This window comes from Bidens hawaiensis, unplaced genomic scaffold (assembly GCF_021521415.1).
Source record: "Bidens hawaiensis isolate Kalapana, Puna unplaced genomic scaffold, B.hawaiensis_p1.1 tig00014716_1, whole genome shotgun sequence".
NCBI classification, from domain to species: Eukaryota; Viridiplantae; Streptophyta; class Magnoliopsida; order Asterales; family Asteraceae; genus Bidens; species Bidens hawaiensis.
In genome coordinates, this window is record NW_027492290.1 from 100,435 (window position 1) to 115,921 (window position 15,487).

A 15,487-nucleotide genomic window follows, 5' to 3' on the forward strand; every position below is an offset into this window, starting at 1 on the left:
AAACGATTCCAATTCATTTGTGGAGTGATAGATTACAATTCATTTGCCAAACGACAATCAAGAATGGAATTGGATTTCAATTCCTTCCAATTCCAATTCCTATTTGAATGTTCAGATTCCAAATTCAATCCTTCCAATTTCAAATTCTATGCAAATTTCAATTTCAATTCATTATGTAAAACAAACGCGCACTAAATATATTAAACTAACCACAACTACAAATAATGGGTGAAGTTTTCAATGACATTTGGACTATTCCAGCCGAATTTTGGCATGTTTTACAAGCAGATGGCTCTTCCAAGATTCCTTCGCAATCTGCAGGACATATGTATGTAATATATACTCACACATATCTTTTATTCCTTTGCAACGTTTTTTCAGTGTCAATAATGGGTTTCAGGTTGTGTTTTCCATTATTTGTGTTGCTGTTGGCCATATGCAGTTTCGCAGGCATATGTCTTACTCTTCTTTTCTATTGATGCAAGGTAGTTTTGGTTGTGGAGTAGAAAACTAATCAACGACACTCATCTTACCGCAGATTGCTATGACCCGTTGGATCCAAATGGAAATGTGACAGTTACATTTGACGTACTTCGTTGGACGAATGATGGCTATCTGGTTAGTATTGTGATCTACACTTTCTTTTTTTATTTTATCTAATTTAAATGCAACCACTTGCAATTTGTAATAACTTTGTGCACTATGTTAACACTACTTACTGCCATAAGGTTCAGTTCTCTTGTATTAAACCTGCCAAATTTATAATTTCCCACTTTATGTAATAGCTCAATCATTCAATTTTTTTTCTCTTTTTTTGAGAATTCTATGTGTGTGGTCTATTTGCTTCCACTCGACGTCAAGCTTCGATCCAACAGTGTTAAAATAAGTAGATGACAGCCTTTTGTTCAAAATACCATAACTTAGAGCAATAGTGTGATCATAACATTACTATACATGGCTCGTTAGGCACTACTCCATTTGTATAACCGTGTTGTCATCTTGAATTGGTTGATGCAGGCAAGGGGTGACTATCCAAAACTACTATCAATATCGTCAAGTAGGCGACCCTGGGTGGAAACTAGGATTCACATGGACCAACAACGAGATCATTTGGTCAATATCCGGTGCTATTGCAACTCACCGAGGGAACTGCACTGGTTTCAAAAATGAGATACCTCATTGTTGTATGCAAACCCCCGAGATAGTAGATCTCATGCCAGACGGCCGCGATCCTAACTCACCAGAGAACTGTTGTCGCGGTGGTCTTCTTGCTGCCTTGGCTATTAACCCTGCACAATCATCTTCATCATTTGACATTGTTGTTGGTAACCTACAGGGAAATTCTTCAACTAATATGCCGGTAAATCTTACGTTGCTGGCACCAGGAGCGGGCTACACTTGCAGCCCTGTTCAAGAAACTCAACCGACGGTTTCTCTTGTTGATGGGGGAATAAGATATGAACAAGTTTTTAGTAAGATATCATCCTTATACTAAGCTGATCAAATTAAACTCAAGTAATTAAGTGTTTGTGGATCGTTTTTGTACTATTTCTAGCTCTGGATGAAACAATTGATTAAATCCGTCAAAACTTATTTGCCCATTAGACGGTTACGAAAACAACATTATTACAATTACAATAAACAGGGACCACATCATGCAAGTATTTGTGTTAGTTAATTTGGTTTGTACTTTGGTTTGATCCTGGTTATTAAAATTAGAAAGTTTTTTCTAACACAAAGCGAGTATTGACGATGGTTTTCAGGAACATGGAAATCGACTTGCACATACTCTAGTTATTTGGCAAACAAAACACCAGTATGTTGTGTATCAATGTCCACATTTTATAGTCCACATATTACAACATGTCCTCAATGCAGCTGTGGGTGCAGACCAGCAGACAAGAAAACATTTTCCTGCATCAGGTAGGCTTGATATTTAGTTACTACTATATATGCTTTATAGAAAATATAGCTAGCTAATTGTATCTAATCTTTGATTTGATGAAAAGTGGTACAAGCGGTTCAGAATTCATCAATGCTTTGGACACGGTGCGATGCACTGATCATATGTGTCCCCTTCGAGTCCATTGGCATGTTAAAACCAACTATATTGATCATTGGCGGGTGAAGCTCACGGTTACAAATCTAAACTACAATAGAAATTATAGTAACTGGAACCTTGTAGTTCACCATCCAGGGTTCAGTCAGCCTGCAACAACTTATAGTTTCAATACTACTTTACTCCATACTGATGGGATCTCAGGTAAATGCTAAAAACATCTTAATCGAAAGCGTGTCATGTTTCACCAACTTAACCTTTTGTAGAAGATGTAGCCCTCTTTTGGGGCTTAGACTACTACAACACCGAGCTCGTGAACGCAGACATGGATGGAGTGGGCTCAGTATCAACAGAAATACTTCTAGCCAAGGACCACAAAACATTCACATTACAGAATGGTTGGGCTTTGCCAAGAACCATTTATTTCGCGGGTGAAAACTGTGTCATGCCATCTCCGGACAGTTACCCGATGCTCCCAAATGGTGCATCTACTCGTAGACCGCTCCATAATCTAATCCTCTTCTTAATCATGATCTATATCAACTTCAAACTACTAAGATTCTAATACCGTCTTTATATTCCGTTTTTTGCTACAAACTAACCAATGTTCCACTTGGAATGCCCAGAAAATAGTGATTGATGATATGTAATAACGAACCATTTTGGCAATTATGGATGTATAGTATAAATGCCAAGAGATTGTTATTGCACATCATTTTAGCTCCACAAAAATCTTATGCGTTTTAGCAAAGTGTTGGTTTATTTGCAAGTTTGTAACCAAAAAACAAGTATATAGAAAGCTTAAGTCAGTCATTTTGAAATGATGGGCAAACAAAGAGTGTGCTTGCCTTGGAAGTATATTGGAATGATCGTGCTTTTAGGTCTTTTTTTGCATGATATACAAATGACACATATTATAATATTAATGTTTCCCTTTGAAAACGTCTAACCATTTCATTTGTGGTCATATTGTTCTTTGAAGATGTGAAAGCGAGTGTGTTCAAGACTACTAATTGACTAGTTTAACTCGTGTGTGTTTTCATTTTCCTTTACAAAGAATGGAAATACAAAGATAAATCAAGTTTTTTTTTATATAAAATATGATATCATATTTTGAATTTTCATGTCGACTTAACTAGAAAATTAATTTGCATGACTAATTAATTAAATTTTATGACTAATAAATCTTGTGAATTAAGGAGTGCTCTAATTTTACACAATTTGCTTATCAGCTAGATAACTATTATTTTTACCAAAGAGGTTTGTAGCCCACTGGTATTAAGGTGTTTGATAAGGTTAAAGTAGAGTTCCTCCTTAAATAATGAGAGTTCAAGTCTTGTGGTGGACAAAATGACATGGTATTGCCATTTAAAAACTAGATATCAAGAATAATCTTCATGGTCAGTTCTAGAATCTACCCTACACCTCAAGTCATTAACTTCATGAAAGGGGAGAACCTCTAGTTGATGTATGTATTGCCCTTTTTTTTTATTGGGGACGGTACTCGGCAAATTTCATTCATCTAGATAATAATTATAAGAAAAAGGAAATAGATCATCTCAGGACACGTATTGCCATCTATGAGTGAGTGCAAGTATGGCTAAAGCGTCATCCTAGATCTTTGTCTTCTATCCACACTAAAAATGAGTCAGCTTTCCTATCTTAATTATGTCTTCCATCTTGATGGTGCTTTATAGTACTTAACGTTTACATCTCATATGTAGTCAAGGTTTATCTATATACACAATCCATGAGAACCACATCTCAATGCACTCAAACTCATTATCTGTTGCATTAAAGGTACTCTAGATCACAAGTTACAATTATATGTCACATCTACATACTGTTTCATTGAATTCTCTAATATTGATTGAGGGTGTTCGGATACTTGTCCATCCACATCTAGGTATTGTGTATTTTTGGATGACAACTTAATATCTTCGTCTTTGAAATGCTAGGGTGTTGTCTCTCGCTCAAGTGTTGAAACTGAAGATCGTGGAGTTGCCAATGTTGTTGCCAACACATGTTTGATTCACTATCCTCTCCTTTATCTTCATGCCTCCATTGTCTATTGTGACAATGCCAGGACCGTTTTCATGTCCAAACCTAGTACAAGTTTACAACATCGGTGCACCAAACATACTAAGATTAGCATTTGTTTTATTCGGCAAAAATCGGTGATGAATCAGCTTCAAGTTATGCATGTTCCATTAACCTCTCAATACGTCAACATCTTTACCAAGAGTATACCTCCATCTCTATTTATCGATTTCGCACTAGCTTGAATGATTATATTGTCTTTCTTCCGTCCAAACTATAAAAGTGTAATAAATGTTATCCTAGTCTCTCTATGCAAAACATATACGTTGCCTATTGAGTACACTATACACGTATAATATAAAAAATCTTCAAATGAATAATTAAACACAAAAATCAAACCTTTTGAAAAATTCAACCAAGTTACTAAACCACATTCTTTCTAAGCCTATATTCATTATGAAAATAACTTCAAATGATTTGGAGTAAAACATACTTCATGGTGCAACTAAAAAACCGTCAAAATTAATTATTTAAATTAGTTATAGGGTTTGGGTATGCTAAATCTTTATAGATTACAACATTCCATTTTTAGTAGAAAATCACGTGTGTATTCGATGATATTCGTGTGCCAACTAATCATCAAATTTGGGATTATAAGTTTCAACGACTATAACCTATAAGTTAATAATAAAAAAATATAAAAGAATTTGCAAATAGTCAAATAAGCAGCTTTGAACCATTATTATGTGGATCCCGTGTTAATGACTTTTAGGCTTTTAGCTCAACCTTTATCAGAGAAGAAATAAATATTTGAGCAAGAGATTATGCGACAAGGTTTAAGTTTGAATACGACCCAAATAAGGTTTTATCGTAAGAGGGCTATCAGACAGGCAGACTTTCTCCAGAAAAGGAAATTCGGGCTTGCACTACCTAGTGCTGTCTGCTATCACAAACATATAAGACCATCTTTTGTCATTAGATTACCTCATGCCATCAAATGTTCATGGTTAAAAAGAAACAGGAAAGTGAAAAAAACATGTTTTGAAGCATTATTATTAATATATATTAGGTGGGTCCAGCATGGAAGAAAGCCAATCAAAGACCTGTTTCTCTGCATCCGCCCTTAATATTCGATCAATCACTTCTCTCTCTCTATATCGCCGGACCTTTTAGAGAGAGAAAGTAACTGCCGCCGCCGACGATGACTCCTCCGCCTAACGAAGATGACATCAGCAGCAACCAGCAGGAGTCATCGAGTGATCAAAACCGTCCAATATCTACTATTGCTATCATCATCGGTACTTACTTTCATATTCATATTATAGGTTTTAGTATTGTGTTTGAAGGAAGCTGTGGTTTGTTGATCAGCTATGCAGACGGAAGCACTGCCTCTTGTCAACGCGTTTGAGCTTACGGAGGACGCTAATTCTCTCTGTAATTTTTGTTTAACCATTTTTACCCTCTTGTGCTTTAATTAATTAATTAATAATTTTACAGTTCAGGGTTTTATCCTACCTCTTTAGTTGTCCAAACATGTGACAAAACCTACATAATATCATTGGTCATTTTACTTCAATTCTTGTTTGATTTAGGTCTGAATTCATTTGCAATTCAACCCTTTTTTTTTGGTAAATTGGAAATAAATAATCCCACCTTTAAAAATCACTACCAACCAACGGTTCAACCTTTCAACTCTCAATGGTCCTCCGTTGAAAAACACTTATGCCATTATGTTTTTTTCCGAGTTTCAAACCGATGTTTTAGGGCTTTTGATCGGAGGACTGATACGAGTCAACTGATGTAAAACTTATCTCGAAACGATGTATCAAATGGATTGATTTTTGTTAATGGGAAATTCAAACACCCGAATTGAAACACTGTTCCGTCGTTTAGATCACCATTTCAAGATAAGTTTTATATCAATTGACTCGTATCCTTCTTCCGATCAAAAGCCCGAAAACATCGGTTTGAAACTCGGAAAAAATCGTAACGGCGTTAAGTCTTTTTTAACAGAGGACCATCAAGACAAAAATAGTTGAAAGGTTGGACCGTTGGTAGTTATTTTTAAAGGTGGGATTATTATCGGCCAATACACAAAACGTGGGATTATTTATTTCCAATTTTCCTTTTTTTAATGTTCATAAGGCTACGATTTGCAATGCTGATTTTGTTTGTACATATGTTCAATCACATAGTTTATCCCCAATTATTTGTTAAGAATAGCAATTGACTCCTGTATCATCATTCTAAATCCATGTGGTAAAAGCTTTGTGTTTCATTATATTTCTTATGTTTATTACATTGAATTTGATTTACAATTCCGTTATGCAGATTCCCAAAGGGAACACCTTGGGTCCACTATCATGGTACTTACAAAGGTTTAAATGTGAACATCATTTGGCCGGGGAAAGATGCTGTTTTAGGTGAGTGTCGGTTATGTTAATGCATGCAATTTACTATGCCACATGATTCATGAATAATAAATCAATTTATGAAAATATAACACATATCATCATCATCGTCGTACTCAGTATATCCCACCAATAGCAAAGCTGTGGTAGGGTCTGAGGAGGGTAAGATGTACACAGCCTTACCTCTACCCCGTAGGAATAGAGAGGCTGCTTCCGGTGAGACCCTTGGCTCGATAGTAGTTTTGCATCAAGCCTTGGACATAAGGCACATAACACTCAACCATCGGCACACCGGTCGATCGGTGCATGTACCCTTGTCTTTCGGCTATCAACGCCACCACATGATGCTTGATTAACCTTCCGCACTTTTAACATTATTTTCACAAGATTAGTAAAATAACGTCAAAATTACTACAATTTCACTTTTTCCCACCCGAGGGTTCACACATATATACATTATATGCGCGCACCGCAAGCAACGTGTATTTGCTTTCCCACCCGAGGGTTCACACATAATACATATGTTTTGTAATTATTTGCTTTACAGGAGTTGACAGTGTTGGTACTGTTTCTGCATCTCTTGTAACATATGCTGCTATTCAAGCTTTGAAACCAGACCTCATTATAAATGCAGGCACTGCTGGTGGTTTTAAAGTATGATTTTTGTTTTTGTGTTACATGATCTTGAATTAAACTGCATATTGTTAGGTGATGTAGATTCATAAGGTTTGGAACTTTGGATGTTTGCAGGCAAAAGGAGCTTGTATTGGTGATGTGTATCTTGCGTGTGAAGTTGCCTTTCATGATAGAAGGATACCAATCCCAGTAAGCTAAAGATAGTATTATTGTAACTAGAGGTGGTCAAAAAAACCGGTCCTCGAACCGGTTTGCCGGTTTAAACCGGAAACCGGTTTTTAAGAAAACCCGGTTTTTTGTAAACCGGTTTGACCGGTTTACAAACCGGCGGTTTATATATCGGTTACACAATTTGGATCCAAAACCGGTTATAAAAAAAACCGGTTTTTTTAATAACCGGTTATTAAAAAACCGGTTTTTTTAATAACCGGTTATTAAAAAAACCGGTTAACCGGTTTTTTTATAAACCGGTTTTTGACCGTTATAAAAAAACCGGTTAACCGGTTAAAAACCGGTTTTTTCCCGTTGAGTAACGGCCATATAGCCGTTTTTTTTATTTTTTGACCGTTTTTTTTTTCCCCATTTTACCCCCCACAAACATCAATATATAGCTTAGGTTGGGTATTGGTTAGATCACACTCGATTATACAACTCCAAACGCTCTAAACGTTTATTACATACGCGATTATTTTGTTATCTCACGCTCAATTATACCACATTACCACTCCATACGCTCTTATTTCGTAGTCGATTATCATGGCCTCCCAAAGTGCTGCTTCATCCGTCAACATGGGTGCCTCGAACACGGGTCGTTCGGGTCATCCCCACGAAACGAAACCAAGATGTTTGGCAACATTTCGACCTATGCGAAATGTCTAACGGTAGCCAAAAAGCTCGATGCAAACATTGTTTGAAGTTTTATGGCAAAGATGCAAACTCCTCTTTAAAAGCGCATGTACAAAGGCCCTTTTGCAAGGCCTTGAAGGACGAATCGGGAAGTAGTTCGCAGCCGGAGATGACGAATCAAGGAACGGTGTTTACGTACGACCTTGAAGCGGTACGTCAACAGTTTTCAAACTTTGTGATTCAAAATACACTTCCTTTCAACCACTTCGACAACCCTCAATTCACGGAGATGATGCAAAAGTATGTTCAACCACGCTACCAACACGTAAGTCGTTCGACCCTTAGAAGAGATTGTCTTAAAAGCTTGGAAAAACGCTAAATCCGAACTAATTTCATACTTTTCAAACTTACAAACTGGTGTAAACTTAACAACGGATGTGTGGTCGGTACCTAATGGTTCGCCCGACTCATACATTTGTGTGACGGCTCATTGGGTTGACCCCGAGTCGTGGCAAATGATGAAACGAACCGTTGCGTTTCAATTGTTTGATTACCCGCACACGGGTAGAAATATTTTTAAACTCTTGGATAAAGTCATTCGACAATACAAGATTGAACATAAAATCTTTTCAATTTCGTTTGATAACGCGTCCAACAATACGGCCGCGGTTGGCCATTTAAAATTAAAGTATAAACCTATTTGTGATGGAGCGTTTTTTCATAGCCGATGCATTGCACATATTATCAACTTGGCCGTGCAAGATGGGTTAAACGTGATCGAAACGCAAAGAAACAATTTTAAAAGAATGTTACGAGATGTTTTTAGCAACAATAAAACGTTTTCAAGATACAAAAAATTTTGTGATGAAGCTAATTGTCAATGGTTGGGGCCCAATTGGGATTGTCCAACAAGATGGAACTCGACTTGTGATATGTTTGAGAAAGCCATCCAACAAAAAGAATCACTAATTGCGTTTCATCAAATAATGTCAAGTAGGGGTAAATGTGCATCGTACGATCCTAGAAACTGGTTATTGATTGAGATCGTTACGGAGGTCCTTCAAATTTTTAAATCTTGCACAACTAGTTTATCCGGAGTTTACTATCCAACAAGCCCCATTGCTTTACCAAAAATTGTTGTCATGTGCACAAAGTTGAGTGAACTTCATTGTAGGGGTGCACCTTATTTTGATATGGGTGTAAAAATGAAAGAAAAATTTAGAAAATATTTTCAACAACTACCCGCTGTTTAGACATGTGCTGCTGCGTTAAACCCTTGCATAAATGTTGGTGGTGTTGAAGCTTTAATAGAAAAAATTTGTGATGAGCTAGAGTTAAACGACGATCAAAACCCCTATTATAACCAAACTTTAAAGAATGCTTTCAACACCACCTTGTCTAACATGTATGATGTTTACCTTACAAAATACGGGTCGTCTTCCCAAATTCATGACTCGTTAAGAGCTGTTGCCCAATCCCAATCCCAAACCGACCTTGAAATGGGGATGTACTACATGATTTGGGAAGACGCCGGTAAACGTCAAAAGGTAAACACCCCAAGCAGTGAACTTGGAAGGTATGGTGGTACCAACTTTGTGAAACACATGACTCCAGATGAATTTAGAAGTCTTGATTTGCTGGCTTGGTGGAGAGGTAAGGAGGATGAGTTTCCGATCCTCGCCGCCATGGCCAAAGATTTACTAACGGTCCAAGCTTCCACGGTAGCTTCGGAGTCTGCTTTTTCTGTTTCTGGCAGGGTTATATCGATTAGGAGGACTCGACTCACTCCACCAGCTGTAGAGATGTCTATTTGCTACAAGGATTACTTGGACTCTTTAGATAGGGCACAACATCAACGCTCACTCGAGGGGGAAATGGACTATGAGGCGGGCTTGTATGAAGACGAGGTCAATCAAGGACACACTCAACCAATGACCGATGAAGAAGCCGCGTACGACGATTACCTAAGGAATAGCTCGGGATCGGGTAGCGAGGAAAATAATGAGTAAGAAACAGCAAGTTGTTAATGTAATCGTGTCTAAGCATTCTTTAATGTTTGTATTTTAGAGTTACGAATATGCGATAACGATTTAATGTTTGTATTTTTAATGTAAAAGCTATAAATGAAAGTTATGTGTTTTTAATCTTCCAAGCAAAGAACCCTAACAACGAAAGCAAAGAATGGAGTCAGTCCGTTTTGCCTTGTAGTTACCGGTTTGCCTTGTAGTTACCGGTTTGTTTATACTGTGAAAAAATAATGGTTATTTAAAAAAAAAAAAAACCGGTTAACCGGTTAGACCGGTTATTAAAAAACCGGTTAATAAAAAAACCGGTTTATTAACCGGTTCTAACCGGTTCCTAAACCGGTCCTAACCGGTTATAGTTTTCATACACAAAAACCGGTTATTAACCGAACCGGTTTTTTTCCTGGACGAAAAAAACCGGTCCGGTTAATAACCGAACCGGTTTTTTAAAAAAAACCGATTTGTGCACCTCTAATTGTAACAATGGTTTTCTGTTAACAATTTATTACTTTTTTTAATGTATGCTTTGATTGTTGGTATAGGTTTTTGATCTTTATGGTGTTGGTTTGAAACTAGGATGCTCTACACCAAATCTTGTGAAGGAACTTGATTTTAAGGTTACTTTAATGTTACAATTTACACTGCAAACTTTGACTTTGACTAACTTATTTTTCTTTTTTACCAATTTTCAGGTTGGTAAATTGTCTACTGGAGATTCTTTGGACATGACTTTACAGGATGAAGCTTCAATACTTGCAAATGATGCTGCCATCAAAGACATGGAGGTAATCTTCAATTATTTATACACACACACACACAAACTAGTTAACGCTAGTAATCAATTTCTTTTGTCGTCTGATTAATTACACACATTGGGAAAAAATGGTCATATAGGAGAGTAATTCCGACAGGAAGATATATTGTTAGACCACATGGCTTTTTTGGAACCTGTATCATATTAGGATAACTAGTTCTAAGGTTTTCAGAATCCGTTCCAATAAGTTATTCTTGCTATACCACGAAATCATTATTGTTTTGGACTGTTTTTCAATGGTTAAGGAATCGTACGCAGTTATTGACTTTTTGGGTTGAATCTACCTCCACTAATATCATCTTTTATGTTCCTTAAACAACACAAAAAATTAAGGATTTTGTTCTATTTAATTTGAGTATAACATTGATGTAATTTCAAAAAAAAAAACAAACGAAAGAAACGATGTGTTTTAAAAAGTTTCGACAAACAGGGCGGGCATCTAAGTTGTCCACACATGATTGCACTGTGTGATTACAACAGTGAGTTCATGTGCGTTCAACTTGTTAGGGTTGGAGACTCGAACAAAGGGTATTAGGGCAGCCGGCCCTAATTAGGGTTAGCCGGCCCTAATGGGTCCCATCTTATTTGTTTGGGCCTAACTTGGAGAACAAGTTAGGAACCCTAGATTTAGTCTATATATACCCTAGTTGTAATTGTAATCTTGTGTGCCTTGAGCTTAATAAGAAAACCTAGTTGCAGCCCGTGGACGTAGGTCCCCTCGCGGGGACCGAACCACGTTAAATTCTTGTGTCGTTTATATTTTCGTTTATGTGTGTTTATCGTTGTGCATGTGTGTGCTGTTTCGCTTCCGCGCGCCGCTTTGTTCCTAACAAGTGTTATCAGAGCTTTGGCTCGTTGTTGCACACGGTATTGCACGGAAGAACGATTCGTAAAGGAGAAACCCTAGGTTGCGCAAAAAGGGAAAGAAAACAGGGCTGTTCGGGGCTGATTTGGAGTGAATTTGCAATTAGAGTTCCGGTTTTGGATCTCTTGAAGTTGCTGGTCTCACTCGGGTTTGCAGGTGAAGGTCGGGTCAGGTGTTTCGGGTTATGACATCGCGGGTATAAATGGTTTTGTTTATAGTACCAGGTTAATCTCTTTGAAGCCGCCGATTAGGGTTTGGTTATAAAACTCTTGGATTCGTCGAATAAAGGTTAGAGATTTAGTTAGTTTCTGTTGACTGTTTATTATCAACTGTTTGAGAACCGAGTTACGTGAAAATCAATATTTGGGTTTAGATTTGTCTGCGAAGTTTATTGTAGGAGCAAATCGGTCAGTTGACAATGTTCGGTAGAGAACATCCGTCAAGTTCTGGCTCGTACCATTGATGTGTTCACTGTTTCGATTTGTTTCCTGATTGCTATTGTTATAGCTGAAGACGGGATGGGTATGATCGAAGGTTTGACCGGTTTGGATTTCGGTTGGTTGGTTTTGTCAAAGGAACTTGGATGTGGTACTGTGGGATAAAACAGGTGAAAATGGAACTAGCAGGTTGGAATGCTTTGGGTTTTAAGTATTCTGATTCTGGTGTGCTGGTGACGACATAAGTGAAAAAAAAAGGGAAGTCAGGTTGAAAGGTTTATTCGGTTAGGATTAGCTGATCGGGTGTACAATCGCGGAATCCTTGGTACCGTTTGCTTTCGGTAAAGCTCTACTGCTGTTAGTTATAACCGTTTGCCGGTTAGCTGGTCTGGAACTATGAAATTATTTCTTGTTCGGTGGTGATCAGCAGTTCGACATTTGAGGGGATCCGGGATCTTGTGCTGGGTGAACACGTTTACCGGGAAAAGTACGATCGGGGATAATCTCATGGAATGTTGGTTTTGGTAATGGGTTGGGATAACAGGGACAGTGGGAGCTGGGCATAGTTGACTTCGTGGAGCTGCATGGAGGTTCGTGACATTCTTTAGAGTCAATGTCAAAAGATAATGAATTCTGCTTCTGAGAATGTGTCTGGGTTGATGCATTGGGACTCAGTGAAGGCAGTGAGACTCTTGGGTTCGAGATTCTGGTATACTTCATTTCATGTTACCCACTGTAGTGAAGTATTGGTGAATCTTATTGAAGACTTTGGGAAGGTACAAGTTTATGTATCGCTGGAAGAAGGGAACCAACTTCCGAGTATTAAAGTCTTGGCTCGCTGCATCGGGTAGAGCTAAGTGGATTCATTTTGCAAGTGTGAATCCTGGAGCCACCGGGATGTAGCTGAGTGCATTCGGAGGTTTAAACTAGGTCAGGGGTTTTGGAACAGTGGGAGCACGAACCGTGTTCTAGGTACAGTTCAAAACACCGTTGGGTTTTGAATACCGGAATTCCGAATGGGAAAATCTCTCCTGGGTACTTGCAGGTTTTGGAGAGTGGTGTTTTCTCTGGGAGTCTCTGGAGCCGGTAGTTCGAATCAGTGGGAGCCGGTTGAGATTGAGGATGAGTCAATGGCGGGTTTTGCCATGGCTGGGTCATTGATGACTGTTGGGTTGGAGCTCAATGGAGCTTCAACTGGCTCTTCAGGTAATTGAGGAGCGGGCCGCTGCAACTAGGAGGATTAGATTGAAGTCTTAGCTTGTTTATGGGAACTGAGGCTTGGAGGACTTCTTTTATTTGAAATCATAGCTTGTTCTTGGGAGCTTGAGGCTTGGAGAACTTCTGACCGTGAAGTTTTAGCTTGTTCTTGGAACTGGAGGCTTGGAAGATTTCTGTTTTTAAGATTACTGGAGTTACAGGTATAGGGTTTGCTTGGATGGTGGATTGAGGATTGCTCGAGCCTCCAAGTGGGAGATTGTTAGGGTTGGAGACTCGAACAAAGGGTATTAGGGCAGCCGGCCCTAATTAGGGTTAGCCGGCCCTAATGGGTCCCATCTTATTTGTTTGGGCCTAACTTGGAGAACAAGTTAGGAACCCTAGATTTAGTCTATATATACCCTAGTTGTAATTGTAATCTTGTGTGCCTTGAGCTTAATAAGAAAACCTAGTTGCAGCCCGTGGACGTAGGTCCCCTCGCGGGGACCGAACCACGTTAAATTCTTGTGTCGTTTATATTTTCGTTTATGTGTGTTTATCGTTGTGCATGTGTGTGCTGTTTCGCTTCCGCGCGCCACTTTGTTCCTAACACAACTAAGGCCAACACTGCATCTAAAACCACTTGTAATTTTATTGACACATCTACCCTTGCCCTAAAATATAAGTGTCGCAGCTTAGATTCTTGGCACACGTAACATCCTTTCTACAATATCCCTACCCTATACGATGAGGTTCGTTATAGAACATTAAATTATTGCAAGGACAAAGTGAACAAGCATAATTGTTTATTCTTTTGATCAATGGTTCATGCTTTTTAAAAAATTGTACTTAAAAATGCATATGTTTGTGCACATTCAAAAAACATTCAAACTAGTTTGTTCATATGTTTTTGAATTTTTAATCTTTTACCTATACTTTTGTAGGTTATATGTTGCTAATACCTACACATGTGTAGTGTTATATGCATAAGTGAAATATATTCATATGTTTTTTTATTAATTTCAAGTAAGAAAAATAAACATTGCATTTCTATCATTTTCTTTTATTTCAAAATTTTAAAAGGTTGAAAAAGTGAATGATCGATTTTGTTCTGTGTCCTCGCAATATTTAGTGTTCTGCATGGACGTCTCCAATATGTTAATACATATTGCAGACGGTGCCATTGTTTAGAATCTGAAAGTGTTGTTTATTCAGGGAGCTGCTGTGGGTTATGTAACAGATCTCTTAAAAGTGCCAGCTATATTTGTGAAAGCGGTTACTGATATTGTGGATGGAGACAGACCAACTTCGGAGGAATTTTTGCAGAATTTGTCTGCAGTGACGGTTGCACTCGGCAAAGCCGTTACAGGGTGGTTGATTACATTGCTGGAAAATCTGTGTCAGAACTCTAAAACTGCATTTTGGCCAGAAAGTTACAGGAACTTATTCAAATAAAGTACTGGTTTATATGTGAAATCTTCATAGCTAGGGTTCAGTTGCTGTATTCTGACATAAAATCAAAAACTTTATTTATATTGTTTGTCAAATTATTTGCTTTTATGGAAGCACTTTATGCATCCAAATTTTAATAGAAATGTGAGGGTGGTTTGTTTTAAGGTTTTATGTGCTAAATTAAGAATGCAGCTTTTATATTTGTTGAAGTTGGGCGGGCCATAGTCCACATGGGCCTGCCTATTTGGTCTCAAACTCTTTGGACCATGACACTATGATAGTGAAGGATCAAAATATCGAAAGGAATAGCGTACCCCCTCTTTCTGTCTTCCTTGTCATACCTCCTCTCCTAAACTACGAATTCTTTCAACACTTTTATTTGGCGTATTATTACCAACTAACATTTGTTAAATTTTATGGTCTTTCTTTAAAAGTTTTATTTTTATTTCTATAATGTTTTATTTTTATTATTTTTTTGTTTCTCTCTTTTTGTGTTTGTTGTCCTTAATCATAATAATATTTATTATTATCGCTGACTGTCGATGCATTATTATATTTTGAAAACAATGTATAAATATGTGTGTGTGTGAGAGACTGATACTAATACTGATACTATTAGAAATCATCATCGTACTTAGTAAATCCCATCAACAGCAAATCCGTGGTAGAGTCTGAGGAGGGTAAGATGTAAGCAGCCTTACCTCTATCC

The 15,487-nt window shown here is 37.8% G+C and overlaps 1 protein-coding gene and 1 pseudogene across 2 annotated transcripts; both read left to right on the forward strand.

Moving 5' to 3' along the window:
* Positions 1–540: 540 nt before the first annotated feature.
* Positions 541–2,685, forward strand: LOC143547385 (COBRA-like protein 1). Its single transcript, XM_077038823.1, has 5 exons — positions 541–622; positions 1,023–1,472; positions 1,764–1,923; positions 2,010–2,263; positions 2,326–2,685. The coding sequence occupies exons 2-5, from the start codon at positions 1,187–1,189 to the stop codon at positions 2,622–2,624; spliced, it is 999 nt and encodes a 332-aa protein (XP_076894938.1). The 5' UTR covers positions 541–622; positions 1,023–1,186; the 3' UTR covers positions 2,625–2,685.
* Positions 2,686–5,254: 2,569 nt separating this feature from the next.
* Positions 5,255–14,942, forward strand: LOC143547386 (5'-methylthioadenosine/S-adenosylhomocysteine nucleosidase-like; annotated as a pseudogene). The gene is made up of 8 exons (XR_013137761.1): positions 5,255–5,397; positions 5,468–5,531; positions 6,431–6,522; positions 7,058–7,164; positions 7,261–7,335; positions 10,559–10,633; positions 10,709–10,801; positions 14,542–14,942. The product of XR_013137761.1 is annotated as a 5'-methylthioadenosine/S-adenosylhomocysteine nucleosidase-like (transcript).
* The last annotated feature ends 545 nt before the right edge of the window (positions 14,943–15,487 follow it).